The sequence below is a fragment of the Zingiber officinale genome, chromosome 6A, assembly GCF_018446385.1.
Source record: "Zingiber officinale cultivar Zhangliang chromosome 6A, Zo_v1.1, whole genome shotgun sequence".
NCBI lineage: Eukaryota > Viridiplantae > Streptophyta > Magnoliopsida > Zingiberales > Zingiberaceae > Zingiber > Zingiber officinale.
This window is the reverse complement of record NC_055997.1, coordinates 25,169,056-25,189,015: the sequence shown is the minus strand read 5'-3', so window position 1 is coordinate 25,189,015 and position 19,960 is coordinate 25,169,056. Positions and strand designations below refer to the sequence as shown.

The window sequence follows — 19,960 nt, the reverse complement described above, 5'->3', positions numbered from 1 at the left end:
TTTTGTGGAAGCTCAGTGCTAGATCAATTACCAGGTTCCAACCTAGATTATTTTGTTTTACAAATAGCTAACCTGCTTCTTATAAACCTTTTAGAGGTCTAGAGCTTCTCATCCAGGTTAACATTCACTAGTTAGGGAAATAGCGATTTACTTTATCAAAATGCATGCCAGTTTAAGTAGTCAATTGAAAAATGTTGAACCAGGTACAATGTTAAATTCGCAGTGGTAATTAGCCATTTGTAAGGGACTGCTACTGTAGCCTTTGTTCATATATATTCAAAAGGTACCAAATGAAATTTTAAGGTCATTCATATTACGTGGTATCAAATCCGAATACATACCTGAATATATCTGCACAGCTCCTGAATATCCTTTCTATATCTAACTAATCCTCACCAAAAAAAATTACGATTTTGGATCCTTCGCACATAATATATTAGCGATGATAAAACTAAATGATGAGCTTTTGTCACCATCCTACTCCCTTTGTAATATTGTCCAAAGACACGAGGTGGACATCTCGGGACGCGTATGCAGCTAATCTTGAATCCTTTATCATAGGTTTGTAATCGGGAGGCACTAGAAGAACAGATGATCTTGTGTCTCCAACATCTGTCCACAAAACATGCATTGTCGGTCCTCATGATACTCTTGTTGATCTCTGGTAGGGAGCCTCCGCTATGCCAGTATCCAAAAAGTGACTACATGACTAGATTGAAGATAAGTCCTCCAGACTGTCCGAGCCCATGACACTTGGGACTAGGACTTCAGAAGAAATCATAAGCCCAGGTGGCTCTGTCATCTTGTGAAAACCATTCTATCAATCTTTGTCCAATAGCCTCACGTGACCCAATAGCCCAAGGATGAGATCTCGTATATTTAGTAAACGCTTGATCAACGGAAAATCTAAATGAGTTGCTTGCCAGGACCACAAATCAATACGACTCAAGTAGTTATGTTATAACCAACTTAATCCATAATACATCCTCGATCATTTTGTTTTTGAATCAAGTTGTTTAGTGAGTATATTCTCGCATTCCAGTTTTATGCCCTTGAAAAAACAATTTCTTCGGTGTGTGGTATGCTTTCGAGCCGTGGACGACGATTTTATATTGCAAACATGTCGACTGCTCATTGATTAAGTAGGAGCTGGTTCCATATTGTGGTTCCATTTGAACATTTCTGACTGCTCAGTTTCAATTTCACTGCAGGAGAAGTTTTTGTAACATGTTTAAAAATGCAACTCTGTACTATTAATACTTTTTAAAAAATCTCTACCATGTCTTCCTATTATCAAATGTTAAGGTTGCATCTTAATTGCGAAAGAGATGTGTTCATATCACTGAAAATTTTCTTGCAAAAGACACATCTAAGAATGCTTCAGAATTCAATGACAATGGAATTTTTGTACATATTCCGAGTTTCATTTGATCTTCTCATATTGAATCTAATTATTTAACTAAATTCCAATTTCGCTTGGTGAATCACCAGATTCAACAAGGACGTCATCACGTTGCTAATTGCACAATAAAGAATTTAGATTAAGTCACTCATTTTAATTTTTAAATTTGGATATTGTACCTCTTTTAATGAAAAATAGTGCATTTTTCATTATTAAAAAAAATAATCTTAATAGGTAATAAAATTCAGAAAAGTGTCAAACATTTTGCTAATTTCAAAATTCCCAAGGATCATATCTGAAAAAGAAATTAAATCACAAGGTGCAAATTGAAATTTTGCATGTATTAATTAGACCTGACCCTTGGTCGGGACCTTAACCATTTTCTCTTAGGGGACCCTAAAAATCTTTACCAATTAGACTATAAAAAAATTGATATTCATATGTGATAACTAATCAATAGTTTACTTTTAATACCTAGATATTTTTTTCAAGTGTGATTTAAAACTTAAAGGATCGAAGTAAGAGCAATTCGGAACGTTAGATGAATAGTTTTGAACATTAAAGAGGAGGAATTTTATTTTATTTTATTTTAATTGTTTAGATTATTTAATATATTTTTTTATAATGACTATAATTTAACCTGTAATCTAAGTGGAACTTAAATAAGAATAATTTTATTTAATGAATTTATAATTTTAATTTTTTGAATATAATAATTTTAAACTGAAGTGACAATTTCAAACAGTGAATTGATGATTCCGAATTATAAATCGACAATTTCAAACCATCACTATTTTGGACTATTAAAGTTAAAGATCAACTCCTTAGAATCATCAAATTAATGATCCTGAACAATCAAACTGTCGATTTTAAATTATCATAAAACTAACAATTTTGAACTGTTAAATCATCAATTCTGAACTATAATCCAACTAACGGATTTGAACTACGATCGGATCTACTATTAATCTTCCCAATGGTTCGAAATGTGTATTTTGTTAAATTGTAGATGGTGGAAGAATAAAATTAGAAAAACTTCACTTTATCGAGCTTGTTAAATAGAGATCGAGGAGCCATGGCCAACGACCTCCTCTTCTCGTCGCCCGGTTGTATATAAACTCCACTTCCCCGTTTTCTTTCCTTCTCCTCTTCTTCGAACCCGTGAGCGACGCAATCTCTGGCCGACGATGTCGCACGGCGACACCATCCCGCTCCACCACTCCTCCGCCCAGTCCGACATCCATGAGATCGAGGACCTCATCAACACCGGTTCCCTCTCCGCCACCTCCTCCCCGCTCGACCGCCTAGCCCTCCTCGAGCCTCCATCCTCATCTCCCACTCCTTCATCCCCTCCGCTGCCTCTCCTCCAACATACCAAAAGCTGCTCCCCGCCTTGCCTCCTCCTCCCCTATCGTCGTTCCCCTCCTCAATCGTTAGGCCCCGATCGAAAGGAGGAATCTCCGAGGGTTTCCGATCGCCGCCCGACACCCTCACGGAGCCTGTATGGGGCACGGTGCAGGATCTGACACGGATCGTGAGTAATCTGAAGCTGGAGGTGTTCCCCAATCCTTTCAGAGAGGATCCAGGAAAGGCTTTGAGAGATTGGGATCTTTGGGGCCCGTTCTTCTTCATCATCTTCCTTGGGCTCGTGCTCTCCTGGTCGGCGTCTGTGGAGAACGTAATAAAACAAATTATGAATAATAAATGCCCATTAAGTTGCGCATTGATGAGGCCCCTCTTTAAGTTGCGCATTGTCTTTTGGAAAATGTTGGATGTCTTCTTTCTTTTGATTGGAAAAATTATGAATAATAAATGCCAAATGGTATTGATCGATCCTAAATTTTTAGTATTTATGGAATGGATTTCACCATTGGTCTCAAACAAATTGGTTATTAAATGCACCCAGAGTTTGTCATATAACAATTTAATAAAGGGCGCACGTGAAAAATCTAAATTTACCAAAAGACGTACACTACTTTGATATTTATCAAAGAACGTACTTTTTTAAAAGTATTTCCTATTTTACCCTCCTGATAATTTGACTTTTCTACTGTTTTTCTTTTCTTCACTATATTTCTTTCTCTTCTCTCTCATCGCTGTCGGCAGAAAATAAGAATAACATTAGTCAATTTTTAATCACATTTTAATACATTTGAAGAAGCCAAAATAAATAATGGACACCATATTTGGACTCCTTGCAATTTTAGAAATCCACAGGAACTGAAATGGGTGCAATCGGAGCTTTCTAGGTCGATCAATGGGTTTCGGTCAAAACCCACTGATGGACCTAGAGAGCTCCGACTGCACTCATTTCAATTTTTATGGATTTCTAAAATTGCAAGGAGTTCAAATATGATGTACATTATTTATTTTGACTTTTTATAAATGTTAACAAGCAAAATCAAAGAATCGGTATAAAAGCCCACGTTGGGCCTGATATGGAATCATATCAGGCCCAACGTGGGCCTGATATGGAATATATGGAATCATATCAGGCCCAACGTGGGCCTGATATCATTCCATATCAGGCCCACGTTGGGCCTGATTTGAGTCCATATCAGGCCCAATGTGGATTTTTTTTGCTAATTCTTTGATTTTGCTTGTTAACATCTATAAAAGCCAAAATAAATAATGGACACCATATTTGAACTCCTTGCAATTTTAAAAATCCATAGAAACTGAAATGGGTGCAATCGGAGCTCTCTAGGTCCATCAGTGGATTTTAACTGAAACCCACTGATCGACCTAGAAAGCTCCGATTACATCCATTTCAGTTTCTATAAATTTCTAAAATTACAAAGAGTTAAAATATGGTGTCCAATATTATTTTTTGCACTCCTAGTGGTGGACCAGAGGTTTTGAAAATCCTAAATCTCTCTTTATTTATTTTTTATATTTTTTGTTGTTACTAGGCCTGATATCTTCCATATCAGGCCCACATTGAGCTTGATATGGGGAGATATCAGGCCCACATTGGGCCTGATATGAAGAGATATCAGACCCAACGTGGGCATGATATCTCTTCATATCAGGCCTAAAAAAAAAAAAAAAAGAGAGATTTAGAGTTTTTCAAAACCTCTGGTCCACCACTAGGAATGTCAAAATAATAATGGACATCATATTTGGACTCCTTGCAATTTTAGAAATCTACAGGAACTGAAATGAGTGCAATCAGAGTTTTCTAGGTCGATCAGTGGGTTTCGATCAAAACCCACTGATGGACCTAGAGAGCTCCGATTGCGCCCATTTCAGTTTCTATGGATTTCTAAAATTGCAAGGAGTTCAAATATGGTGTCCATTATTTATTTTGGCTTTTTATAGATGTTAACAAGTAAAATTAAAGAATCGACAAAAAAGTCCACATTAGGCCTGATATGGACTCAAATCAAGCCCAACGTGGGCCTGATATAGAATGATATCAGACCCACGTTGGGCCTGATATCATTCCATATCAGGCCCACATTAGGCCTGATATGATTCCATATCAGGCCCAACGTGGGATTTTATGCCGATTTTTTATTTTGCTTGTTAACATCTATAAAAAGCCAAAATAAATAATGTACGCCATATTTGAACTCCTTGCAATTTTAGAAATCCATAGAAACTGAAATGAGCACAATCGGAGTTCTCTAGGTCCATCAGTGGATTTTGATCGAAACCCACTGATCGACCTAAAAAGCTTCGATTACACGCATTTCAGTTTCTGTGGATTTCTAAAATTGTAAGGAGTCTAAATATGGTGTCCATTATTTATTTTGACTTTTTGAAATGTATTAAAATATGATTAAAAATTGACTAATGTTATTTCTATCTTCTGCTGACAGAGAAGAGAGAGGAGAGAGATATAATGAAGAAAAGAAAAACAGTAGAAAAAGTCAAATTATCATAGGGTAAAATAGGAAATGCTTTTAAAAAAGTACGCTCTTTGATAAATACCAAAATAGTATACGCCTTTTAGTAAATTTAGATTTCCACGTGCGCCCTTTGATAAATTGCCGCATCTAGCGTATTGTTCTCACTTTAGTTGCAGAACATGTTTTTCCCAGTAAATTCTTCCGTACAGGTAAATATATATTCATAACTTCCATAAACTACTTGCTGCAGTTGACTATTAGATCGAGCATGCTAGGATTTGCTTGACCCATCACGATCAACAGAGCAGGAAACCAGTAACACCAAAATGTAAGAAAGACCATAACAATTCCATTTTCTTGTATCAAGTGTTGTGTTTACATAAATAACCAAGCAAGTTGTATGCATTCTCATTAGGAGAAATTCCTTTATTACCGATAACATTTCTTTATCTTTGAAAGTGAGAGAAATATTAGTTATCCTAGCTCAACTTTGGTGTTAAAGATTACAGAGTAAGGTGCCTATTCTTCTGAAGTCAATAAATTTCATCTTTGAGATATTAGATTCTTGTCAAACATTTCTCCTGGTAAAGAATTTGATTGTCATAAATTGTGAAGACATGGCATCTACAATCTGTTTCGAGTTTAAGGAAGATAAGCCTCTCAGAGAGTTATTTGATGGGGATTGAGAAGGAAATCCAACTTCATAAGTCAATAGCCATGTCAATGAAATGTTAGTTGGTTATGAAAAAGACTAAATTGTACCATCCATTCCTACTGTTATCTAATCAAGTTGAAATTGTCAAGTAGACTTCTTAATTTTAAGGTTGATAATGGTTCCAGATCCTATATATCGATTTTATAGTAATTCATAACAGGCCGATTTTCCCAGGCACTTACTTTTGGTTTTCCGGTTGTCATAGTCTGAAGTCTTTGCCGTCGCATTTGCTGTCCTTGCCGCTAGTGCTGTAATATTGACACTGAATGTTTTGCTTCTGGTAAGCATCTCATGTATCGCATCCACCTCATTTTGGCATAAGCTTTAAGACCCTTTACTAATCTGTTTCATGTTTTATTAACAGGGAGGACAAATCATTTTCTTTCAAAGTTTGAGACTTCTCGGCTACTGTCTCTTTCCTCTGGACATCGGAGCGCTAATTTGCTTGCTGAAAAACAATGTCATGATCAAAATGATTGTCGTCTCAGTAACTTTGGCATGGAGCTCATGGGCAGCATATCCCTTCATGAGCGCTGCTGTTAATCCGAGAAGAAAAGCTTTGGCTCTTTATCCTGTTTTCCTCATGTATATTTCAGTTGGCTTCTTGATCATTGCAATAGATTAAGCCATCAATCACATTTTTTTTCTCCTGTACCATGTTGTCTTTCATATGGCCTCATGTATTCATATGAAGGTTTATTGCTTTTTTGAATCGTCTCCTAGTTTCAGAGCTGCAATTTTGTCCCTTGAATTTGTTACATCTTTATCAAAGTGTGTGCTTTGTCTAACAATAATAGTAAATAAAACAAGATTTAATGCAGGAATCAGCGTCGCCGTAGAACCTCCGATCTCTCATGGTATTCATTCTCCTCGCCACGGCATCAGCCAGTCTCGATCTCAATCCCTGTATATATGCATACACCTCCAATTCGACACAGCAACACACACTCCATTAATCCCTATGGCAACGCACCTCTTCTTCCTCTCTGCTTCTTTGTCTTCTTCACATCCTTCTCGAAGTCTCTCGCCGGCAGCATCGCCATCTACTGGGCCCAGAACCGCAATGAGGGCACCCTCACTGCCACCTGCGCCTCTGGCATCTATCGCTTCGTCAACGTCGCCTTCCTCTCCTCCTTCGGCAACAGCCAGACACCCATTCTCAACCTCGCTGGCCATTGCGACCCATCCTCCGACGGATGAACCAGTCTCAGCGCTGACATTTTCAAGTGCCATAGCCTCGGCATCAAGGTGCTGCTCTCCATCGGCGGTGGTCCCGGAAGCTATGGCCTTTCCTCAGCCAACGAAGCCAGGGAAGTCTGCCTCCTACATCTGGAACAACTTCCTCAGCAGCTCCTCCTCCCGCCCGCTTGGAGAGGTGGCATTGGATGGCGTCGACTTCGACATCAAGGGTGGCGGCAGCCAGTACTCGGATCTCCTCGCCAGGTATCAAATCAAATCTCTCATGAAAGTTCAATTTTTTTTTCTTTGTCAATGTTTATGATCCTTTATTTTATCATAGAAATTCTATATTAGTAGATATTTCAAGAACTATAGCAAGCATGGGAAGCAGGTCTACCTGAGGCCCGCCCCTCAATGTCCCTTCCCTGACTCATGGCTCGCCGGCGCCCTCAAAACCGGTCTCTTTGACTTCGTTTGGGTTCAATTCTACAACAATCTGCCGTGCCAATACAACTCCAGAGACGCCAGCAATCTCGCTGTTGCATGGAAGAAATGGGTCTCGGTTCCCGTGACCGAGGTTTTCCTAGGCCTTCCAGCTGCCCCTGACATCGCAGGTGTTGCCTAAGATTAAAGGCTCCAATTAGTATGGAGGAATTATGCTATGGCCCAAGTACTACGACGATCTCACTGGCTACAGTTCTTCGGTAAAGAACCATGTTTAAGTTCGTGAGTCTTCGGAGTTGTGGATTCCACTTTTCATTTAACTTGTGTATGACCACCTCCATTTTAGTTGTTTCTGAGCTTCTTCTTGTCTGTGTTAATGGCGTGATTTGTGTGATTGTATGTTTTTATTATAAGTCAATCATATATTCTTACTGTCTCTGTGAAAATTTAAGCTTTAGATATTGTCTGATAAACTATAATTTAGGATAATTTTACTCTGTGATTTATTATTTTTTTTTTGAATGGGTTCACTCCACCGTCCTAAAATTTTAACGCACGCACTAGGTCAACAAATCTGGGTTCGGGTCTCAGTTGGGATCCGATTAGAGAACCAGCACAGAAATTCTTCATCGACGAAGCACATTTCAGTCACAATAATCGGCTTAGAGAAGCATCTTACCCTTACATCCGGATTAAATTTAGATATTTCTGTTCAAATTCGATTCATCTTACTAAACACGGAATAATTAAGAAGCAAGAGTTTATAGAAATTGTACTAGGCGAGAATATCAGGTGGCGAAGGACAATTGAATAATAGAATAAGTAGTGTTGAATCAAACGTGGCCAATGCGGTCTCATTATACAAAATGCAGGCTAAGTTCATCGATATGCTCCCGTGGCACCATAAACCAATTCTTCTGTAGCATTGGCTCAACCATTGAGCCAAGCATTATAAAGGCTTGGTATGATTAACCAGCAGCCGAATGGCTTGACATGCACTTGACCTACATTAACTTGGTATTCTGTTCAATCTGATGCTTTGATGGTTTTTGCGGGGAGGCGTTTCTAAAGGAGCAATTGTCTGCGGCATTGTCATACCACCGGAAACAATAATCTCTACACCATCCAAAAACACACCATATAACTTACGCTAGATGAGTTAATCAATATTATCTTGGGCTTAAGTGGTTGATCTAATAATTGAACGTGTTAGTTTTCTCATCTATGATCGCGTGTTGACATTTCTAAAAGAAAGAAGAAACTGAAGGATGTAAACTGGTTTTAGAGACTGACCTATGCCTTCTCGGACAGAGAGGTTGGGTCTGATGATTTCTTCCGAGTTGACCAAGAATATATCTCCAATATATAGATGGTTGGTAGGCACATAAACACTGCACAACTCTTCATCACCTTTGTCATTCTGCAACGTCAATCAATCATCAAATTACAATATCGAGCTAACCAATTTACTGCCAAAGTAGGCAATAGTGCAACTGAGATTAAAATACCTGAAGAACTACGGATGATGTGATGAAACCAAAAGCATACTCTCCAACACGCGGATGGCGAATAATTGCAACCTCTTTAAAAGCGGTGGTGTTTTGATCTGCATAATAGTTGCCAAATAGGATAAGCTTCTTTAGCCTCTCCCTCACTGTCCTTTCTTAGTACTCCATCCAAATACAGCCTTGAGGAAACTGAAAAAAATGGACTTTTATGTTCAAACAAATTCAATACCTGGAGAAATTGCGGTGCTAATTTGCTTTGATGCCGAGTAAATGTGACGTACAAAGGGCATTCTTTTGATAAACCACTCTCCCAACCAGACAACAGTTGCTCCCAGCCATGATGAGGCAAAAATTCCAATCGAGAATATGAATAGCAAAGATGTCAAGAATCCAAGGCCTGCAGTTTCGAGTAGGAAACAAACTTATGCTACTAATAAACCAAACTCCATTTTTTGCCAAAAAAGAATTTACAGCAAGCAAATTTAATGGATTAAGGACTGAAGAAAATATATGTGGCACAGGTGAAGTAAACTAATTTACTATTAAAGTTGTCCTTCCGGAAAGCAAGTTAGAACATGACGTTGAGCATAATGAGCTGTCAAAATACATGTTATATCTAGTTAATACCAGCTAAATGCCAGTCGAATAACATACAACCAATAGCGCCATCAATGCTTTTGTTATCCCGGCAGTAAAGGCAGAAATCAAACTGAATGAAATAATTAAGAACACATACTCTTAATTTCCGTGAACAATGTTAGTGCAGGAGCACCAGACGATCAAACCTGAGTTTTGATTATGACAAACAGTTCAAAAGTTAAGATGTTTTGTGATTTAACAAATGTGACTGAGCTTGCAAGAAAGTCCTAAGTGTTCTTAGGCAAAAGTCCTAGTGAATTCTAGACATGTAGAAAACCCTAGGGGGAGGTAACCCTAGGTCCTAGGGGGTGATAACCCTAGGTTGCAGAAAGTCCTAGCTGCGGTTAGACAACGAAGTTCTGGTGGGGGGACTGGACGAAGTCTTGGCAGGTCGAGAACTTTGGATGAAATCCTAGAGTTGATGACTCTAAGTGAAAATCCTGTGTCGCGGACTCCAGGTGGAAGTCTGGATGGGTCATGGAGCATACGTTCAACATGAAGTCCTAGGCGCTAAGCAAAAATCCAAACGGTCTGGAGTACTGGTCTGACAAAAGGTAATTTCTCCTGAGAGGAGTAGGTGAGGGCGTGTTCTCCGAAAAGGGAACAGTAAGCGTTAGTTCAACCTAGGGTAGTAGACGTCGGTTCGACCTAGGGTTTCTAGGAAATCCGAAAGTTAGAACCAAACAGTCCGGAGACTGGCAAAGTTACATTTTATACTATTTGTCTATTTATCTAACTCTGTTTTGCAAGAAACTAACATTTTACAGGTTGAAGTTTGCGGCCTTAATCGGTCGACCGAACCTCCGGATCGGTTGATCGAACCTCCAGATCGATCGACCGAACCCCGGAGATCATATCAACTTCCAGCTAAGTTTCGACCAAGGGATCGGTCGACCGAACCTTGAGTTTAGTCGACCGAACGGTGGATAGGTGCTGACTCAATCGGACCAGGTTGATCGGACCAGATAAGCCAGCAAGGAAAACAGGATCGGTCGACCGAACGGCGGGATCGGTCGATCGAATGAAGAATCATCTGAAGCAACAGCATCTGGACGGAAAGCCGGGCAGGTTCAGCAGTTTCGATCGACTGAACAGCTGGATCGGTCGACCGATAAGCTTCGAGTCAAACCTAATCCCGAGATCAGTGGATTTGGATCAGACTCGACTCTACTATAAAAAGGAGCCTCGACCAATACTTCAAAATACCGAAACTGAACAACTTCTACTCTCTTGTGCGCTGCTCCGAGACGATTCGACGACGTCCAAACGCTGCTCCGACAATCGACGAACAAATGTTAATCCTTTATTGTTGGTAAACTTTGTTGTTAATTTCAATACTTATAATTGTTATCTCTGTAAAGATTTCTCAAGTTTATAGTGATTATCCAACGAAAACGATGAACGATCGCAAGGCTTGGAGTAGGAGTCGTCACATGCTCCGAACCAAGTAAAATCCTTAGTGTCCTTGTTATGTGCTCTTTACTTTCCGCTGCGTCTTACTTTTGATTTGTGAAAAACAAACGTGAAAGCCACGAACACTATTCACCCCTAGCACGCATCGATTCTATAATTGGTATCAGAGTAGGGCTGCTCTAAATTGGTACAACTACCGTTCAAGCATTCTTTGTCACTTTTTGTCCGTTTTTTAAAAATAAATTCTTATGTCTTTTTTCTGTTTTCAAATTTTTGCTATAAGTCAGGATTGGTCTAATAACCTCTCCAAACAAATTTGTCGATTCGTCGAATTTTTTCTCGAAATTGGCGCAACACCATTCGAACCGATTTATTACCTTATTTTCTTACCACACTACTAAACCAAGACTAAGTCTTGGAAAAAGTTGTCGTTTACAAGTGTCTTTTTCTAAATGGCCCACCAAGAAGTTTACAGTACTGCCCGACCACCACTATTCTCCAGTGAAAACTTCGAATACTGAAAAAGCCGGATGGAGTACCATCTCAAAACTCAAGTGGAAATGTGGATCATAATCTAAACCGAATTCACATTTCCCACAGAAGATGGATTGTTCATCTCTTGCGACAAGTGGGACGCACCAACAAAGAGGAAGATCGAGGTGGATGTAAAAGCGACATGTACACTCCAATGTGACTTAACCAAAGACGAGCTAAATCGGGTAGGCCCATTTAATAACCCTAAGGAGTTATGGGAAAAATTAATCGAACTGTACGAGGGCACCGACGATACTAAGGTAAGCAAAAGAGATATAATTTTAAATAAATTATATAATATAAAAATACAGGATGGTAAATCGGCGAGTCAACTACACGTATGCATCCAAGACCTTCTCAACGGTCTCCACGCAATCGAACAAAAAGTGAAAAACCATGACATCATCAGGTACACATTAAACACCTTTCTAGGAATGCACTGTGGGCATCAATGGTAGATGCTTACAAGGCATCTAAGGACCTTTCCATAATTAGATTAGATGAATTGTTTTCTGAATTTAAACTTCATGAACAAATTAATACTACTAGGACCGAGAAAGGTATTGTGCTACTTGCAGGGAAACTCGTAAACAAGAAGTCAAAGCTTAAGTACCGAACCAAACCCGAATCCGAAGACAAATTGGATTTCAAAGATGAAGACGAAGTCACCACCAACTAGTCAAACTAGTTCGGAAAGTACTTAAGAAGAAGAAGAAGATGACTCAATCAGACACGAAGGCCAAGTCCGAAGTTATCTGCTATGACTGCAACAAGAAGGGGCACTACAAGTCGGAATGTCCAAACCAGAAGCAAAGAAGAAAGAAGACTTTGAAAGCAACATGGTACGAATCCTCGGAAGACTTTGATGAAGAACACGAGCAAGCAAGCTTCCTTGCTCTACCAATACAAGCGTACGTGCCAAAACCGAGTCTGAGTCCGAAACCGAGAGCGAATTGGAAACCGAGTTCGCGAGAAGCCACGGATCCGTATCAATTTCCGAATGACCTAACCACACTGTAAGTTCTTCTCAAGTAAATAAGTTACATAACCTAGTAAATTATCTCATGCGCAAGCTAGCCAAATCCAACGTTCGGGTTAAGTCACTCCAAAAGAGGTAACAATCCTTAAGGAAGTGACTAACCGAAGCTCCTTAACTAAATCTGTTCGGACTGGAACTTCAATTCAAGTCCAACAACTTGAGGAAGAAAATTCCTATATGAAAAGTCAAGTCAAGGAACTGAAGGATAGATTAGCACGGTTCACCTTGGGTTCCAAAAATCTTGATATGATTCTTGGAAAATAAAGAGCCGTATACAATCGATCCGGACTTAGGTATAAGGCTAAACACAAATTTAAATCTTATTTGTCTCTCATTAATCAAACAAATAGAAGAGTAGTTTAAGCATGGGTGTCCAAGTCTAACTTGATTAATCAAGTTGGACTTGATTAATATTGAATCCCTAAGGATCAAATCCACTAACTTGATAGATCCTATCGAGGCTATGATCCAGGGGGAGCCAATAGAAAGACCATCTTCATTAATAGATAGACTTGCTTGATGTTTGCTTTACTGTTTTCTTTATAAATGCTTAGACTAGGGTAGATAATGACTCAGGCTTAATCAACACTTGATTAGTTAGACCTAGAATTTTCAGAAAGAAAATTAAACATTTAATTTCTTTAAAAAGCTTTATCTAGAAGTAGTTGTTGCTCCAATACCCAAGAAGGCCTAATGCCTCGCCACAGTCTGGAAATCAATTATTGAAATGGATGTTTAATTGACTAACTATTAAATCTTAGTCTAACTCAAATGTAAATCAATCCTTAGATTTAAATTTAAATTAAAGATTAAATTAACAATCTCACAAAATCCATAAGGTACCGAATTGACAATCTAGAAAGGGTGAGATGGATTTAGGTTTAAATTGAGAATGAGCCTAACCAATTCAAACCATTCAAATTCAAAATTAATTTTAAAATCTTAATTAATTTCAAATGTTAATTAATTACAAACCCTTGATGAATTCCAAAATTTTAATTAATTCTAAAATTTTATTAATCTTCAAACTCAATTATTCTTCAAATTTAATTATTTTCATATCGGAAATTAATTTCAAATCATAATTAATTTTAAAATCTTATTGATTTTCAAATGTTATTTAATTTTTAAAATCTTAATTATTTTTACATATTAATTAAAAGTTTCAAAATTCAAAATTTAATTATTCAAACGTAAATATTAAAAAAAATTCAAACTCAAGTATTTTAAAACTCAAACTTACTTTTTATTTTGAAAGTTTCAAATTCAGACTTAATAATTTCCAAAATTCAAAATCAACTTCAAAATTAACCTAACTCCATCTCAGAAGCTTAACATGTTTGACAATTTAAAAAGGGTGAGATGAAAAATCAGGAAAATGAATGATTATTTTAAATATGTTCTTAATTTTTTTATGCTTGAACTCTAGGATTCCCAAACTTAAATAAGTTACCTAATTTTTTGGAGGGCATTAATCAAGGGGGAGAAAAAGGGAGTTAAGTTAGAGTATTTTTCAAAAGGAAGTTTAGTTTTTTTTTTTTTTGTTTAACTATTTTTGAAAGTTTAACTATTTTTAAAAAAATAATCTTAAATATTTTTGAAAAAGCAATTTTAAATATTTTTATCTAGAAAAATAAGTTTTTGAAAAAGTATTTTTAACTAAGGTTTTTGATTTTGTTTTTCAAAAGGCTAAGTACTTGACAAAGTTTTTTAAAATCTAAGAATTTAGCTAAACTTTTTTATTAATAAAAAAGCTAAGTTCTTTCTCAAAACCTTGAGGAATCCTTTAAAAATTCTCTCAAGGCTTTACAAAAAGGCTATGCTTCTTGTTAATTTAAAAGCTGTAAATTTTTGAAAAACTAAACTTCAAAAACTATATTTTTAACCAAGTTCCTTCTAAAAACATAAATATTGTTCAAAAACTTTTTCTACAAGTTTTTAGTTATGTTAAACTCCCTATTTGAATTATTTTTTCTTTCACTCTCCTTTTCAAAGTTTTTCAAAACAAAAATTCTGCTATCTCAAAAAGAAAAATTTTGTTCCAAAGTATTTTTCAAAGTACTTGAAAAGCTAAAATATTATATTTTGAAATTAAGTGTTTTTTCCTCCCTAAATTATTTTTGATGTGTCAAAGGGGGAGAGAATATTCAAAAGTTGAGGAGAGAAAGTTACGGGATTAAGGGGGAGCAAAGAAATTAAATCTTTTTCTTTATAAATGAATCTCTTAACTTTTGCTATATGTTGGATTTTTTTTTATATGTTTTACTTAACTTTTTATATGTTGGATTTTTATATGTTAATTCTTTTTTTTTAATAAATGAATCTCTTAACTTTTGCTATATATTGGATTTTTTTTATATGTTTTACTTAACTTTTGAATCAAATTGTCATAATAAAAAAGAGGGAGATTGTTGGTGCAGGGAGTACCAGACGATCGAACCTAAATTTTGATTATGACAAAAGGTTCAAAAGTTAAGATGTCATGTGATCTAACAAGTGTGACTGAGCTTGCAGGAAAGTCCTAAGTGTTCTTAGGCAAAAGTCCTAGTGGATTCTAGGCAGGTGGAAAACCCTGGGGAGGTAACCCTAGGTCCTAGGGGGTAGTACCTAGGTTATGGAAAGTCCTAGTTATGGTTAGGCAACAAAGTTCTGGTCTGGGGGACTGGGCGAAGTCATGGCGGGTCGAAGAGTTTGGGCGAAATGCTAGAGTCGAGGACTCTAGGTGAAAATCCTAGGATCGTAGATACTAGTTAAAAGTCTGGACGGGTCGTGGAGCGAACGTTCAACATGAAGTCCTAGAGTCTCAGACGCTAAGCAAAAGTCCATACGGTCTAGAGGACTGATCTGGCAAAAGATAATTTCTCCTTAGAGGAGTAGGTGAGGACGCGTTCCCCAACGAGGGAATAGTAGGCGCCGTTCGACCTAAGATTTTCGGGACATCCAAAAGTGAGAGTCGAACAGTCCAGAGACTGTCAAAGTTACATTTTATACTATTTTCCTATTTCTCTAACTCTCTTTTGCAGGAAACTAACATTTTAAAGGTTGAAGTTTGCAGCCTTGATCGGTCGACCAAACCCCGGAGATCAGATCAACTTCCGACTAAGTTTCAACCAAGGGATCGGTCGATCTAACCTCAGGTTCAGTCGACCGAACGGTGGATAGGTGCTGACTCAATTGGACTGGGTTGATCAGACCAGATAAGCCAACGAGGAAAGAAGGATCGGTCGACCGAACGGCGAGATCGGTAGACTGAACGAAGACTCATCCGAAGCGATAGCATCTAGATAGAAACCCGGGCAAGTTCAGCAGATTCGGTCGACCAAACGGATCGGTCGACCGATAAACTTCAAGTCAAACTTGATCTCGAGATCAGTGCATCTAGATCAGACTCGACTCTACTATAAAAAGGAGCCTTGACCAGCACTTTGAAACACCAAAACTGAACAACTTCTACTCTCTTGTGTGCTGCTTCGAGACAAGTCGGCGACGTCCAAACGTTGCTTCGACAATCGACGAACAACTACTAATCCTTTGTTGTTGGTAAACTTTGTTGTTAATTTCAATACTTGTAATTGCTATCTCTGTAAAGATTTCTCAAGCTTACCGTGATTGTCCAACGAAAGCGATCAACGATCGTGGCCTTGGAGTAGGAGTTGTCACAGGCTCCGAACCAAGTAAAATCCTTGGTGTTCTTGTTCTGTGCTCTTTACTTTCCGCTGTGACTTACTTTGTGATTTGCGAAAAATGAACGTAAAAACCACGGGTGTCGATCCTACAAATAGCTTACCACATTCAAAGTTACGTTTTCTTTTAAACTATGATTTTCGATTACATTTTTTTAAGAGATCACCAATTGAATTATTCTACGAAAATAGTCAAATCTATTGTGACTGTTGGAGAATGCAGTCAAACTTACCAAAGAAAAAAAATCCATTTCCTACCGAAATAAAGGGGAAATGGAACACAATCAAAAATAGGGAAGCAAGAAATAACTCACCAAAGATGTCTACCCCAAGCTTGTTATACAGTGGACTGAAGAAACCATCAAAGAACTGAATAAACCACCATGTAATGTAAAAGGTGATTGCAACAGGAAAGAGAACTACACTAGAAGAAATTAGAAAAAAAAAAGGGTTAGAATAAAAAATCAATAACATCAAAGCATAGGAATAAACACGAGAAGCTGTACCATCCAGTCACGAACTTTTTTGACACCCAACTCTGGAGAACGGCAAAACAAGCCTGTGAAGGGTGGCAAAGGAATCAGACTAGATGTTATGGAGGAAATCACATTCTCTCAACAGAAATGAGAGTATGCAAAATATAATTTTGAAAAATATTCATGTGCTAAACAATTGCAAGCTGAAATGCAAAAAATCCACATGTAATATTGAAGACAAGTCAGAATAAGAGATACAGAAGAAAAGTATTCCCAATCATTTAGGACTATTGATTATCAGGAAATGTTTGTATATGACCGAAAAATAAGAAAGACCATCAAGATACAAAGCAGGCATAATGGACTTCTAATACCAGTTATAAGAGAGAATAAAAAGCTTCCGGACATCATCTAGCACATTCTATTGTTCATATGATTCAAAGATTCATATTCTTTGTAAAATGCACAACACAACTTGATACAAGCTCCGTTTTTTTAGTAAAACAAGAAAAAAAAAAATAGCCAGTAGAAAAAGCTGGAAATTGTTGTTCTTTTGGAGTGAGTTTCCTTGAATTGTGGAGTAAATGGGTGTCATTCCCTTGCTGAAGTAATTAGAATACCTATTAAAAAGACATACTGGTTCAAAAATCACCATCATTTTATAGCAAATTTCTGTATGCAAAAACGAGAGTCCGTTTACTGGTAGAGAGGGAGGTTTGTACAATTCTCCTACAGAATTGAATGCCACTTTTAGATGGGAACAGCATGGTAAATTGTGAGGTGCATATTATCCTGGAGAACACAAATTGAATTCACCCAAGACTTTGTTTTCTGTATCCTGAAACAGCATCATAGTCATAAATTGCCTGCCTATGCGGCTGCCCACCCCAACCAGTCAGTAATTTATTGATTTCCATATCAACCAGTAAATTAAAGTACTGACATCTGCATCAACATGGTATCCATGACTTCCATAGATTTTCACCATTGTCATACGTTCTCTATCTTCGTAATTTTATGTTTTGTTTTCCATACTAAAAAGTTGGCGTATCACTTTTAATGTTAGTGTCCCAGTGTCCCTTAGCAAGAAGTCACAGCATCACTATGATACGAATGCATTTCACCAAACTCGATCAAACTTATCCAACCAAGCACCCTCCCGATCTGAACTTGTCCACATTTCTTATAAATCTAGAACCCTAATCCACCATTTCAAAGTTTAAAGCTAACAGAAAAAGGAAAAAGCGAAATTTCCGGTATAGGGACTCCAAAACGCAGTCCCACTGATAAGCATACAAGACAAACACGATAATTATCCGAGATGCACGCACCTTCCGAGTGGAGGAACTCGGCGTAGCTGGGGGCGCTTTGGCGGGGTTTTCGGGATCCACCGCCTGGCTTAGCGGAATCGACGTGGACTCCTTCTCCTCCGCCATCTCCCTCTCCTCTCCTCTCATCTCCTCGCGTCTCCTCTTCTCTGCTCCCTCCTTCCTCGCCCGATCTCGACGGCAACGCGGGACAGCGAGACTTGACCTAACGCCCTCAGTCTCCAATGAGGAGAACGCAGGTGATGTGTCGCCGTCTCGGTGGTGGCTATTTTATATCGCGGCAGTCTGAAAAGTAACAAAAGGACGAAAATGGGCTTGGTGGTTCTTCTATGGCTGAGTCAGCGAAGCAACCAATTATTTATTTTCCATTAATAAATGTTGCGATAAAACCGAGGTTTTAGTCTATTTTCTAAAATTTACAAATACCTCTAATATTTATTAGCTATCTAATAGTTTGACTAATAACCTGTCCGATGAAACATTTTAATAATAAAACCAAATATATTTTAAAAAAAAAATCTATTAGCATTAGAGGGGAGATCCTCAAATCCGTTTTTTCAGATAAAGAGTGGACCACTTACGTATATCATTATTAATAGGGAGTCATGCCCCCCACCTATTTTACAGTTAGGGATCATGACTCCCCACTAATATATACAAATGACTCCTCCTTTGATTCGTAAAAAGTGGACTAAGAGATCTAGGTTGTTAGCATTAGAAAGTATTTTAAAAATTTTAAAAATTATCCTTGCTGATACTGAGATATTTTACAAGGGTTACGCAGTCAAGAAGATTAATAATTAAGCTAAGATGGTAAGTATAGTCAATGAGGGCTGACTCTCAGTTACTCCCGCCTCCCAACTACTCTCATACTCGCGACTCTCGGTTACTCCTCGGCTTTCAACTCCCAGCTCCTAGCTACTCTCGACTCCCAATTACTCTCGACTCCCGACTCCCAGCAGCTCACGTTTCCTACTTTCTCAAACTAAGCTGAAAGGACCTCAACTGTCAAGAATTAAAGCAATGAACAGTTATTCTTTTAATGTAATCGTTATCGCAAGAAAGGCAGAAAACGCAGCTATTTACCCGACATAAATGGGTCATAATGATCATTTATTTTGGGACATGGCCATGATAACGGAAACGAGAAGGCATGGGAAGAACGTGGAGGAGAGTTTTAATCCTATAAAAGGTAGTCAATTCTCATGAACAAAGGTATGTGCACATAACATTCCAAATCCTAATTTCCAGAACAACCTTCTTTACCAAATGCTGACTTAAGCGTCGGAGGATTTCTCTGACTGTCATTCTGATCCGTTCTCTTTGATTATTCTTCCTCATAGAATGGAAGCCTCGCCACCCTCCAAATCGCCCATAATAGCAACTCAATACCGACTACTCCCGGACTCCCGGTTGTTAGCTACTCTCATACTCCCTACTCCCAACTCTCGATTACTCTCGACTCCTAACTTCCGATGGCTCACGCTTCTTGCTTCTTCAAACTAAGCTGAAATGCCCCTCGCTGTCAAGAATTAAAGCAACGAATGTTACTTCTTTTAATGTAATCATTATCGCAAGAAAGATAGAAAATGCAACTATTTACCCGACATAAATGGGTCATAATTAGGGATGTAAACGAGTCAAGCCGAGCCGAGCTTTAAGGTATTCAAACTTTTTTGATAAGGTAACCGAGCCAAGCTTAAAATGAACCAAGTTTTTAAAATGATTGTTTAAGTTTGGCTTGAT

The 19,960-nt window shown here is 38.0% G+C and overlaps 1 protein-coding gene and 2 pseudogenes across 1 annotated transcript; 2 read left to right on the top strand and 1 right to left on the bottom strand.

The window, feature by feature from the left end:
* The first annotated feature begins 2,508 nt into the window (after nt 1-2,508).
* LOC121996151 lies at nt 2,509-7,634 on the top strand (annotated as a pseudogene).
* LOC121994691 lies at nt 6,884-7,775 on the top strand (annotated as a pseudogene).
* A 511-nt stretch (nt 7,776-8,286) lies between these two features.
* Nucleotides 8,287-18,468, bottom strand: LOC121996150 (protein LIKE COV 2-like). The gene is made up of 7 exons (XM_042549994.1): nt 18,218-18,468; nt 16,917-16,969; nt 16,725-16,834; nt 9,332-9,499; nt 9,103-9,200; nt 8,888-9,014; nt 8,287-8,710 (listed from the first exon to the last, which is right to left on the bottom strand). Exons 1-7 carry the CDS (start codon nt 18,341-18,343, stop codon nt 8,604-8,606), a joined length of 789 nt encoding a protein of 262 aa, XP_042405928.1. The 5' UTR covers nt 18,344-18,468; the 3' UTR covers nt 8,287-8,603.
* Between the last annotated feature and the right edge of the window lie 1,492 nt (nt 18,469-19,960).